This window comes from Heterodontus francisci, chromosome 23 (assembly GCF_036365525.1).
Source record: "Heterodontus francisci isolate sHetFra1 chromosome 23, sHetFra1.hap1, whole genome shotgun sequence".
Taxonomy (NCBI): domain Eukaryota; kingdom Metazoa; phylum Chordata; class Chondrichthyes; order Heterodontiformes; family Heterodontidae; genus Heterodontus; species Heterodontus francisci.
In genome coordinates this window covers 19,734,452-19,748,055 of record NC_090393.1, presented here as the reverse complement: position 1 = coordinate 19,748,055, position 13,604 = coordinate 19,734,452, and the positions used below count along the sequence as shown (strand labels likewise).

The 13,604-nt window shown below is 44.1% G+C and overlaps 1 protein-coding gene across 1 annotated transcript in view; it reads left to right on the top strand.

Annotated features, from left to right (window-relative positions):
- The window catches only part of LOC137382906 (probable E3 ubiquitin-protein ligase HECTD4), a 361,123-nt gene that overhangs the window by 41,080 nt on the left and 306,439 nt on the right, over positions 1-13,604 (top strand). Inside the window, exon 3 of the mRNA XM_068055483.1 lies at positions 9,228-9,317. Within this exon, the coding sequence (XP_067911584.1) occupies positions 9,228-9,317 (90 nt within the window). The remainder of the gene's footprint in view (positions 1-9,227; positions 9,318-13,604) is intronic.

The window sequence follows — 13,604 nt, the reverse complement described above, 5'->3', positions numbered from 1 at the left end:
ATCCACAGTTGGAGTACTGCATTCAGTTCTAGTCATCACACTATAGGAAAGATATGATTGCACTAGAAAGGGTGCAGAGGAGATTAACGAGGACGTTGCCAGGACTGGAGAATTTTAATTATGAGGAAAGATTGGATAGGCTAGGGTTGTTTTCTTTGGAACAGAGGAGGCTGCGGGGAGACCTAATTGCATTAAGTTGAGGGATCTAGCTAGAGTGGATAGAAAGGCCCTATTCCCCTCGGTTGAGAGGTCCATAACCTGGGGGCATAGATTTAGGGTAAGAGGTAGGAGATTTAGAGAGGAATTTTTTTCACCCAGAGGGTGGTAGGGATCTGGAACTCTGCCTGAAAGGGTGGTAGAGGCAGAAACCCTCAACATTTAAAAAGTATTTCATGTGCGTTTGAAGTGCCCTAACCTGCAAGGTTACGAACCAAGAGCTGGAAAGTGGGATTAGGCTGGATGGCTACTTGTCAGCTGGTGGGGGCACGATGGGCTGAATGGCCTCCTTCCATGCTGTAACTTTCTCAGATTGTATGACTGTGCATTCCCTTAGTGCCTCTGTTTCATGTGCCTTTGCCTGTCCTAGTGCTCCTATTAAGTACTTTCCCAGTGGCTGCAGCATGGTTGGGTTGGAAGGTTGTTCATTTTGAGTGGAGGGGACTACTCATAGCCTTGGCTGACCTCGAGCAGCTTTGTGCCTCGAAGGGCCAGCTGCAAACTGCACCATCTTGGCATTGGCAGTAGCTGGCTGGCTGTTGGATAGAGAGTCTGGAGAGAGAGGCCGAGTGTTTACATGTCGTGGTGCATGGCACTGAATGCGCATCTCGGAATGTGGCAAGACCAACAGTCCGAGGAACGTTTTATATCTGAGATACCTGTAATCCTGGATGGAACTTTAGTTGGAATCCACGTGGAATAAGTTGGAGCTGGAGTCTGTCGCTGAGGAAGATGTGGCTGTGAAAACAAATTTGGTAAACACGTTATCAAATGCCAGGAGGGAAATAGAAAGCAATGAACAAGGTAAAAGAGACAAATGGAAAACCTGTCTGAGGGAAGAGCAGAACTACTTCCAGGTAGGATTCCTGCAAGACAAGTGGCAGTGAATTAAAACACTAAAATAAAAGCAAAATATTGTGGATGCTAGAAATTTGAAATAAAAACAGTGCTGGAAATACTCAGGTCTGGCAGCATCTGTGGAGAGAGAAGCAAAGTTAACGTTTCAGGTTTGTGACCTTTCATCAGAACTAGCAAAGGTTAGAAATGTAATAGGTTTTAGCAAGAGAATAGGGGGCTGGGGTGGGGGGGGAGGTGGTGGAGAGAACAAAAGGGAAGGTGTATGATGGGGCAGAGGGCAGGAAAGGTTAACTTGACGAGGAAGTCATGGGACAAAGGCAAAGGGACTGCTAATGGTGTAGTGAAAGAGAAAGCATTAGTGCAGAGAGAGTGTTAATGACAGTAATGAACAACTCTGTCCAAAAGCACAAACATGAAAAACCAAGTTTAAGGCAGACACTAGGTTAAAAAACAAAATAAAGTAATAAAAAAGGGCCAGTCATGCTCTGAAATTATTGAACTCATTGTCCAGACCAGTCGGCTGTAGTTTGCCCAATTGGGAAATGAGGTGCTGTTCCTTGAGCTTGCATTCATGTTCACTGGAACACTGCAGCAGGCCCAGGACAGAAATGTGGGCATGAGAGCAGGGTGGTGAATAGAAATGGCAAGCAACTGAAGCTCGGCATTGACATTGTGATCAAACTTGCTGACGAAGATGGTGCTGTTGTCTGGCATACCGACCTCCACCTTGTAGAGGCTGAGTGCCAACTCTCGGACTCTTCTTCCTACCTCCTTTGGACCATGACCCCACCACCGAACATCAGCCTACTGTCTACAGGACTGTCACTGACCTCATCTCCAGAGATCTTCCCTCTACAGCTTCCAACCTCATAGTCCCGCAACCCCAGACAGTCCGCTTCTACATCCTTCCCAAAATTCACAAACAGGACTGTCCTGGTAGACCCACTGTTTCAGCCTGTTCCTGCCCCACTGACCTATTTCTTTCTATCTTGACTCTATCTTTTCTCCCCTGGTCCAGTCTCTACCCACCTACATCTCTTCTGACGCTGTACGTCTTTTCAACAGTTTCCAATTTCCTGGCCCTAGCCACTGCCTCTTCTCTATGGGCATCCAATCTCTTTACACCTCCATTCCCCCACCAGGATGGTCTGAGGCTCTCCGCTTCTACCTTGAACAGAGGCCCAATCAGTCCCCGTCCACCACCACCCTCCGCCGCCTGATTGAACTTGTTCTCACATGTTCTCCAACTCCACTCACTTCCTTCAAATAAGCGGTGTTGTTATGGGTACCCGCATGGGTCCTAATTATGCTTGTCTTTTTGTGGGGTATGTCAAACATTCCTTGTTTCAGTCCTACTCAGGCCTTTGTCCCGAACTCTCTTTCTGGTACATTGATGACTGTATCTGTGCCATTTCCTGCTCTCGCCCAGAACTGGAAAACTTTTATCAACTTTGTTTACAATTTCCACCCTTCTTTTACCTTTACATGGTCCATCTCTGACCCTTCCCATCCTCGACTTCTCTGTCTCCATCTCTGGGGATAGGCTGTCTACTAATATACATTATAAGCCCACCAACTCCCACAACTACCTCGACTACACTTACTCGCACCCTGCTTCCTTAAGGACTCCATTCCATTCTCCCAGTTTCTCCATCTCCGACGCATCTGTTCTGATGATGCAACCTTCCACAGCAGCGCTTCTGATAAGTCATCCTTCTTCCTCAACTGAGGATTCCCCCCCATTGTGGTTGACGGTGCCCTCAATCGTGTTCGACCCATTTCATGTACTTTTGTCCTCACGCCTTCCCCTCCCTCCCAGAATCGCGACTGGATTCCCCTTGTCCTCATTTTCCACCCCACCAACTTCCACATCCAAAGGATCATCCTCTGCCATTTCCGCCACTTCCAGCTTGATGCCACCACCAAATGCATCTTCCCCTCCTCTCTCCTGTCACATTCCAAAAGGATTGTTCCCTCCACGACACCCTGGTCTACTCTTCCATTACCCCTGACACCTCATCCCCTTCCCACAGCACCTTCCCATGCAATCACAGGAGGTGTATTACCTGCTCTTTTATCTCCTCACCATCCAAGGCCCCAAACATTCCTTTCGGGAGAAGCAGCGATTTACTTGTAATTCTTTCAATTTAATGTACAGTATTCGGTGCTCACAATGCAGTCACCTCTGCATTGGGGAGACCAAACGCAGATTGGGTGACCAATTTGCAGAACACCTCCACTCAGTCTGCAAGCATGACCCTGAGCTTCCGGTTGCTGGGCATTTCAGTTTGCCCCAATTTCTGTTCTTGGCCTGCTGCGGTACTCCAGTGAAGATCAACGTAAGCTCAAGGTGAGCGACACACAAGGATTTGGGTATCCTTGTAAACTAATCACAAAAAGTCAACATGCAGGTACAGCAAACAATTAGGAAGGCAATTGTTTTAATTTATTTCATGGGATGTGGGCCTTCCTGGCAAGACCAGCATTTGTTGCCCAACCCTAACTGCCCTTAACAACTGAGTGTCTTGCTAGACCATTTCAGAGGGCATGTTAAGAGCCAGCCACATTGCTGTGGGTCTGGAGTCACATGTAGGTCAGTCCAGGTAAGGATGGCAAATTAATATAGAAGCAAAATACTGGGGATGCTGGAAATCTAAAATAAAAACAGAAAGTGTTGGGAATACTCAGTAGGTCTGGCAGCATCTGTGGAAAGGGAAGCAGAGTTAACATTTCAGGTCTATGATCTTTCATCAGAACTAACAAACGTTAGAAAAGAATAGGTTTTAAGCAAGTGAAGCGGGGGTGGGGGAAGAGAACAAAAGAGGTGGTGTGTGATAGGGCAGGAGAAATTAACTGACAAGGAGGTCCTAGGGCAATGGCAAAGGGAGTGTGCTAGTGGTGTGGTGAGACACAAGTTTAGTGCAGAGAGAGTGTTAATGACAGAATAATGAACAACTCTGTCCAAAAGCACAAACATGAAAAACCAAGTTTAAGGTAGGCACATGGTAAAAAAGAAAATGATGAAATAAAATAAAAGGGGCCAGTCATGCTCTGAAATTATTGAACTCAATGTTCAGTCCAGAAGGCTGTAGAGAGCCTACCTATACAAGGGGCAATTTACCATGGCCAATTTACCTATCAACCTGCAAGTCTTTGGCTGTGGGAGGAAACCGAAGCACCTGGCGGAATCCCATGCGGTCACGGGGAGAACTTGCAAACTCCGCACAGGCAGAACCCAGAACCGAACCCGGGTCGCTGGAGCTGCGGTGCTAACCACTGCGCCACTGTGCCGCCCCTGTGAAGGCATTGTAGAGAGTGCAGAAAAGGTTCGCGAGGATAGTTCCAGGAATGAAGAATTTCAGTTATGAAGATAGGTTGGAGAAGTTAGAACTGTTACCTTGGGGAAAAGAAAGGTGAGAGGAGATTTGATGGAGGTATTCAAAATCATGAGGGGTCTGGGCAGAGTTGATGGGGAGAAACTAATCCCACTCGTGAAAGGATCGAGAATGAGAGGGCACAGATTTCTAGTAATTGGTGCAAGAAGCAAAAGCGACATGCGGACTATTTTTTTTCCTGCAACAAGTGGTTTAAGGTCTGGAATGCACTGCCTGAGGCAGGTTTAATTGAAGCTTTCAAAAGGGAATTAGACTGTTATATGAAAAGGAAGAACGTGCAGGGTTACGGGGAGAAGGCAGGGAAATGGCATTATGTGGAATTGCTCATTCGGAGAACTGGTGCAGACACGATGGGCTGAATGGCTGCCTTCTGTAATTCTATGATTTTGTTAGTCACCTGATGCAGATGGGATGCACCCCAGCTTGCTGAGGGAAACTAGGGTGGAGATAACAGAAGCTCTGACCATAATATTTCAATCCTTGGATATGGGAGTAGCGCTGGAGGACTACAATTGTTATAATTTTGTTTATAAAAGGGGAGGCAGATAAAACCCGGCATTTACAGGCCAATCAGCCTAGTGGTGATGGGGAATCTAATAGAGATCATTGTCAAGGACAAAATTAATTCTCACTTGAAGCATGGTTAATGAGGGACAGCCAGCATGGATTTGTTAAAGGAAAATCATATCTGACTGAACTGCTAGAGACCTTTGATGAAGTAGCAGAAAGTGTGGATGAAGGCAGTACAATTGGTGTTGTGTATATATGGACTTTCAAAAGGCATTTGATAAAAGTACCACATGACAGACTTATTTGGAAAATTGAAGCACTTCGGATGAAAGGGGCTGTGGAAATTTGAGTAAATAATTGTCTAAAGGTTAGGAGGCAGAGAGCAGTAGTGATGTTTTGCCTACTGGAGAGAAGTATGCAATGGGCTCCCTCGGGTTGGTATTGGGACCATTGAGTAGATTATGGTATAGGGAGTACTATTTCAAAATTTTCAAATGATACAAAAATTGGCAACATAGCAAATAATTAGTAGGATAGTAGCAAACGTAGACTGGTGAAATGGGACACAATGGCAGATGCCATTTAATATGGATAAATATGAAGTAATGGACTTTGGGAACAACATGGAATATAATTTAATTGGTACTAATTTGAAAGGATGCAAGAACATAGGGACCTGGAGGTGCATACTCTCAAATCTTTGAAGGTGGCAGGGCAAGTTAATAAGATAGTTAAGAAAGCATATGCGATACTTGACATTGTAAAAGGGGCATCAAGTGCAAAAAGCAAGGAATTCATGCTAACCCTTTACAAATTACTGGCTAGCCCTTAGCTGGACTATTGTGTACAATTTTGGGCACTACAGTTTAGAAAGGATGTCAAGCCCTTGGTATCGGGTACAGAGGAGGTTTATCAGGATGATGCCAGGGCTGAGGGACTTCAGTTATGTGAAGATATTCAAGACTCTGGGATTGCTTTCCTTAAAGCAAAAATAGTTAAAGGGAGACTGAATAGAAGTTTCAAAATTGAGAGGTTTTGGTAGAACAAGTAGGGAGAATGTTTCCTCTGGCAAGTGGGTTGGTAATCCAGAGGTTGTAGATTTAAAATAATTGACAAAACAATTAAAGAGGAAACTAGAGATTTTTTTCATGCAGAGGGTGGTTAAGATCTGAAACACACTACCTGAAAGGGTGGTGGAATCAGATTCTGTAGAAACTTATGGGTGGCACAGTGGCGCAGTGGTTAGCACCGCAGCCTCACAGCTCCAGCGACCCAGGTTCAATTCTGGGTACTGCCTGTGTGGAGTTTGCAAGTTCTCCGTGTCTGTGTGGGTTTTCTCCAGATGCTCCGGTTTCCTCCCACAAGCCAAAAGACTTGCAGGTTGGTAGGTAAATTGGCCATTATAAATTGCCACTAGTATAGGTAGGTGGTAGGGAAATATAGGGACAGGTGGGGATGTTTGGTAGGAATATGGGATTAGTGTAGAATTAGTATAAAATGGGTGGTTGATGGTCGGCACAGACTCGGTGGGCCGAAGGGCCTGTTTCAGTGCTGTATCTCTAAAATTAAAAAATAAAATTAAAAAAAAAAGCAGCCACTTGAAGAGGACTAATTTCCAGGATTATGGCGAAAAATATGGAGTGTGGAACTAAATTGAACAGCTCTTTCAAAGCGCCTGCTCAGGCAAGATGGCTGAATGGTCGCCTCTCGTGCTGCAAGATTCAATGATTCTTGATCTGATTTAAGTAATTTGTCTCTCTGTTCCTTAACTGCACAATGGATCGAATGAGAGAGTTCCCGATCAGAGCTTGAATAGGTTGTGTGTAAATTTGAAAAAAACATAAGGTACTATTGGGAGGAATTCCAATTATATAAAATTTTTAGTTTGTGAACCTTGAATTTGGGTTCAGAATTTCAAGTCAATCCCTTATATTCCGAGAACTAAAAACTCTGCTCAGTATGATTGTGTAACAGGCTTTATAGTTCATGGCTTTGTTAGTCATCCATCTAATTTCTGGAAAGGAAATCATGAGATGAGTGTCATTTTTATTTCTACTGTGATTTTTGTTTTTGAGGCGTTTTAGCAAGCGCATGAGGAGAACACCACCTCCAAAGTCTGCTCCAAGTCACACACCATCCAGACTTGGAAATATATCGCTGTTCCTTCATCGTCACTAGGGTCAAAATTGTGGAATTCCCAACCTAGCAGCACTGTGGATGTACCTACACCACACAGACTGCAGAGATGCAAGAAGGTGGATTATCACCACCTCAAGGGCAATTAGGGATGGGCAATAAATGCTTGCCTTGCCAGCAATGCTCACATGCCTCGCGTGAATTAAAAGGTGAGATGAGAAAGGGTAGGGGATGTAGCATCAACTTTTTGTTGTCAGCAGTGTGTTTCAGTATCTTCCTTCCATGCTGCTGTAAGAATGTCTAATCTTGTATGTGGCCCTTGGTGAATTACTGAAGAAGTTCCATTTGCCTTCTGTTTTCTGAGGTTGTCGATTTCAGTTTTGTTTGGTAGACTAGAGCATTCTAGGTCAAAATTGATGTGTATAGCTTAGGCTGTTAGCAGCTGCTGGAGGAAACTTTCGTAGTAAGTCTCTGATTTGAACGAGGCCCATGTTAACTCTTCTTTGGCCTTCTTGTCTCGAGAGACAATGGGCAAACGCTCAGTGGTTTGTGAAGCAGCTATATAGGCCAATTCTAGAGTGACAGACTCTTCCACAAGCGCTGCAGATAAAATTGGTTGTCGGGGCTGTTACACAGTTGGCGCTCTCCTTGCGCTTCTGTCTTTTTTCCTGCCAACAGCTAAGTCTCTTAGACTCTCCACTCTTTAGCCCCGCCTTTATGGCTGTCCGCCAGCTCTGGCAATCACTGGCAACTGACTCCCACAACTTGTGGTCAATGTCACAGGACTTCATGTCGTGTTTGCAGACATCTCTAAAGCGGAGACATGGACGGCCGGTAGGTCTGATGCCAGTGACGAGCTCGCTGTACAATGTGTCCTTGGGGATCCTGCCATCTTCCATGCGGCTCACATGGCCGAGCCATCTCAAGTGCCGCTGGCTCAGTAGGGTGTATATGCTGGGGATGTTGGCTGCCTCGAGGACTTCTGTGTTGGAGATACGGTCCTGCTACCTGATGCCAAGGATTCTCTGGAGACAGTGAAGGTGGAATGAGTTGAGACGTCGCTCTTGGCTGACGTACGTTCTCCAGGCCTCGCTGCCATAGAGCAAGGTACTGAGGGTGCAGGCTTGATGCACTCGGACTTTTGTGTTCCGTGTCAGTGCGCCATTTTTCCACACCCTCTTGGCCAGTCTGGACATAGCAGCGGACGCCTTTCCCATGCACTTGTTGATTTCTGCATCGAGAGACCGGTTACTGGTGATAGTTGAGCCTAGGTAGGTGAACTCTTGAACCACTTCCAGAGCATGGTCGCCGATATTGATGGGTGGAGCATTTCTGACGTCTTGTCCCATCGTTTTCTTGATGCTGATGGTTAGGCCAAGTTCGTTAGAGGCAGCCACAATCCTGTTGATGAGTCTCTGCAGACACTCTTCAGTGTGGGATGTTAATGCAGCATCATCAGCAAAGAGGCGTTCCCTGATGAGGACCTTCCGTACTTTGGTCTTCACTCCAAGATGGGCACGGTTGAACAACCTGCCCCCTGATCTTGTGTGGAGGAAAATTTCTTAAGACTTGAACGCATGTGAGAGCAGCCGGGAAAAGATCCCAAACAGTGTAGGTGCGAGAACACAGCCCTGTTTCACGCCACTCAGGAGAGGTAAGGGGTCTGCTGAGGCACCACTATGCTGAATTGTGCCTTTCATATTGTCATGGAATGAGGTGATGATACTTAGTAGCTTTGGTTAACTGAAAGGGCCATATCTATCCAGTCCCGTGTTGCTCCTCTCTTAGGTGGTACTGTGACTGAGTTTAAGGTGCTCATGAGTTTAATTGTTTATTTTTTGTAAACTTCATGATCTGATTTATGCTGATCTACTTTGAGATTGATCCCTTGCAGTCATTTTCTACATTACTGCTGATGACTGCATTATGATTAACTCACTGTTAAATTACTAACTGACTTTATTGTCTGAAATAATGTTGACTAGAGTGTAACAGCCACTTCAGAAAGTGGCTATTAAGTTACATTTCAGCTGTGAAATCTCGGTCATTTGTTCATGTGACGATCCTAATTTAGTGTTTCAGAATTATGACTACAATTTGTTTCCTTTTCAGAGGTTCCCTGAAAACCCTCATTCACACAGTGCACCTGCTACAGAAACAGATGGACCTGGGATTTTTACCTGTTACAGATGTTCTACACCGGTAAGTGATGGATTAGAATAGAATCATAGAAAGTTTAAGGCACAGAAAGGAGGCCACTTGGCCCATCGTGTCTGTACCGGCCGAAAAACGGTTTGAGAGGAACATATTGATCTGTAATTAATGAACAACATTATTCTAAACATTTTGATGTATTATATTTAACTTAAAAAGTTAACTTTCATTGTAGCTTAATTCTAAATATAGAGAGAAGTACATATCTATAACAGTAATTTTTTGCTCTTCTCACCATTGTCTGCCCTTCTCTCCCTGTCTTCCAGTGACTCCAGTTAAGACATGGTTCCATGGTACCAGCAGTCCTCTAACTTCTTGTGTAGGTTTTTCTTCATTATGAGCTTGGATGCAAGCTAGTCAACCAGAGACTGCATTACAACTGAGCCATATCCTGTCCTCCCCTGACATCCACATGTGCATTTTCTAACACATGTCTGTGGGATAGTGGTCAGGAGAGTGAAGCCTGTCATCCTTTTCCATACTCTAGTCCAGGGGTCAGCAACCTCTTTTACCTGAAGAACCTTTTTATATAAAAAAAAATTTGCGGAAAATAAAATCTGTTGAGAGCTGCAAGGCACAATTTCGGCGTTTAGTTTAGAGATACAGCACTGAAACAGGCCCTTCGGCCCACTGAGTCTGTGCCGACCATCAACCACCCACTTATACTAATCCTACACTAATTCCATATTCCTACCACATCCCCACCTGTCCCTATATTTCCCTACCACCTACCTATACTAGGGGCAATTTATAATGGCCAATTTACCTATCAACCTGCAAGTCTTTGGCATGTGGGAGGAAACCGGAGCACCCGGAGGAAACCCACGCAGACACAGGGAGAACTTGCAAACTCCACACAGTCAGTACCCAGAATTGAACCCGGGTCGCTGGAGCTGTGAGGCTGTGGTGCTAACCACTGCGCCACTGTATTTCTAAACCAAATACTTGGTAAAATGCCAAGTGTCTCGGATGGAATGTATAATTTTCATAAATTCAATAATTTTATTATATATCAATAGAAAAACAATTAAAATAGCTCTAACTCAGAATTATCAAGTTTTTTACTTTTTAAAAATTTTGGCAGTAAAGACTTTCTTAAAACAAGCTGTAACTTAAGATGCATTTTAAAAAAACAGCTTCTAATAGAACATTCAGAATAGAACCATAGAAGAGTTATGGCACAGAAGGAGACCATTCAGCCCATCGTGTCCGTGCCAGCTGGAAAAGCTAGCTGCCCAATCTAGTCCCACTTTCCAGCACCTGGTCCATAGCCTTGCCGGTTACAGCACTTCAGGTGCATGTCCAGGTACCTTTTAAAAGAATTGAGGGTTTCAGCCTCCACCACCGTTCCTGGCAGAGAATTCCAGACGCCCACCGCCCTCTGGGTGAAAAAGCCTTTCCTCCTGTCCCTTCTAATACTTCTACCAAACACCTTAAATCTGTGCCCCCTGGTAATTGATCTCTCTGCTAGGGGAAACAGGTCCTTCCTGTCTGTCTAAGCCCCTCATAACTTTGTATCCCTCAATTAAGTCACTCCTCAGTTTCCTTTTCTAAGGAAAACAACCCTAGCCTGTCCAATCTTTCCTCATAACTGCAACTTTCAAGCCTTGGCAACATTCTTGTAAATCTTTCCTCTGTACTCTCTCCAGAGCAATTATGTCCTTTCTGTAATGTGGTGACCAGAGCTGTACGCAATACTCCAACTGTGGTCTAACCAGCGTTTTATATAGTTCCAGAATTACGTCCCTGCTTTTGTATTCTATACCTCGGCCAGTAAAGGAAAGCATTTCATATGCCACCTTCACTCTACCTGTCCTGCCACCTTCAGGGACCTGTGGACATGCACTCCATTGTGTCTCACTACTTCTACTACTCTTAATATCCTCCCGTTTATTGTGTATTCCCTCTCTTTATTTGCCCTCCCCAAATGCATGACCTCACACTTATCTGGATTGAATTCCATTTGTCACTCTTGCGCCCACTCAACCAAACCATTGATATCTTTCTGGAGTCTATAGCTATCCTCTTCACTATCAGCTACATGGCCAATTTTTGTGTCATCAGCAAATTTCCCAATCATGCCTCCCGCATTTAAGTCCAAATTATTAATATATATCACAAAGAGCAAGGAACCCAACACTGAGCCCTGTGGAATGCCACTGGAAACGGCTTTCCATTCACAAAAACATCCATCAACTATCCCCCTATGTTTCTTGTCCCTGAGCCAAATCTGGATCCAACCTGCCACATTCCTCTGTAATCATGGGCTTTCATTTTACTGACCAGTCTGCGATGCAGGATATTGACAAGTGCCTTACTAAAGTCCATATAGACCACATCCACTGCACTACCCACATCAATCCTCCTTGCTCCTTCCTCAAAATACTCAATTAAGTTAGTAAGACATAATCTTCCCTTAACAAATCCATGCTGACTATCCCTGATTAATCCGTGCCTTTCATTTGACGTTTATTCTGTCCCTCAGAATAGATTGTATCAATTTACCCACCACCGAGGTCAGACTGACCGGCCTGTAGTTATTTGGCCTATCCCTCGCACCCTTTTTAAACAATAGTACAATGTTCGCAGACCTCCAATCATCTGGTACCTCTCCTGTATCTAGTGAGGATTTGAAGTTGATCCTCAGCGCATCCGCTATTTCCTCCCTGGCTTCCTTTAACAACCTGGGATGCAATCCATCCGGCCCTGGCGAATTATCCACTTTCAAGGATGTCAGACCCTCTAGTACTTCCACTCTCATTATGCTGATCATATCTAATATTTCATACTCCTCTTTAACTACAATGTCTGCATCATCCCTCTCCTTTGTCAAGACAAAGACAAAAAACTCTATGAACCCTGTCCACGTCTTCTGCATCCACGCCTAGGTTCCCTTGTACATCTCTGATGGGCCCTACCCTTTCCTTAGTTATCCTCTTGCTCTTAATGTACTGATAAAACATCTTTGGGTTTTCCTTGAGTTTACCTGCCAATAATTTTTCATGTCCTCTCTTTGCTTTTCTAATTTCCTTTTTTACTTCACTCCTGCGCTTTCTATACTCCTACCCTTTCTAATGTATTAAGATTTTTGTAACTGTCATAAGCTTTTTCTGCTTTAACTTGTACTGTATGCTTCTAGATAACCAGGGGGCTCTAGATTTGGCAGTACCACCCTTTGTCTTAGTGGGGACATGCCTACACTGTGTCTGTAGAATCTTGCTCTTGAATAATTTATCATCTCAGCTATATTAGAAACAATAATGGTCGCAACCATAAAACCTGTTCCTCTAATCCAAGGCATTATCTATAATCATGGTGTAGCTATACCACTTGAACAGGTTTATTTCGAGCACAGTGATTTTCATTAAAATAATCATTTAAAACTGTAAGGTTTAGCAAGATGCTTTGCTTTTTTCCCCACAATAAGAATATGGCTCTTGCTTTTCTTTTTTTTAAGGCCTTTTTCATGTTGATGACAGCCAACTTGGAAAGGTTGGGAGCTGCAAATGAAATGTTAAAGAGCTGCACACAGCTCCGGAGTCACAGATTGCAGACCCCTGCTCTAGTTTAACGGCACTGGCTGCAATTTTAAGAGGTGAAGTTCAAATCCATGTTGTGACTGAGATCAACTGTCTCCAGAGCAGTGATTGAACCTAAGACTTACATGGTCTCACTCAGTGCATCATATATGGTGCACTTCCCCATGGTGCTTTTGAAACTTTCTATTTTCTCCCCTTTCCCTCGGCAATAACTCTGAGCTATGATTCCATTGGCATTTAAAAACTTGTTTAAGTGGTCATTCTTTGTGAGCCTTCAGTACTATTTTATGTGAACTGTATACTTAATTTGGCAAAGTTACTGGTAGAATTGCTGTATCTAAATACATTCATTCTAATGTGGATTTTTTCTTTGGTTGGCTGTAGTCACAAGTGGTGCAGAACCTTTTATGTGTGGCTAAATTAGGTGTTAACTAATCATGTTACCTAATCACTCCTCCTTCACTTGTCTTACCTTTCCTACTTTCCTCAACCATGATATAATTTACATAGAAAGGAATAATTTTTCTTCCCAAGGCAAATACTAGTTACAGCTAAGGTAAAGAGTAATTGATCTAATGAAAGGGGTAGTAGGAGTTCCACAAAAAGCAGTCTAGCAGTGATTCCCACTGAAGTTACTTGTGTTTCTTTTGGGAAAGCCCTTACTCCAATATTAGGAATTTAGGAGTATAGAGGAGAATGGCTGGAGCCTGTATCTCAGTTTACAGCACACTGTGGT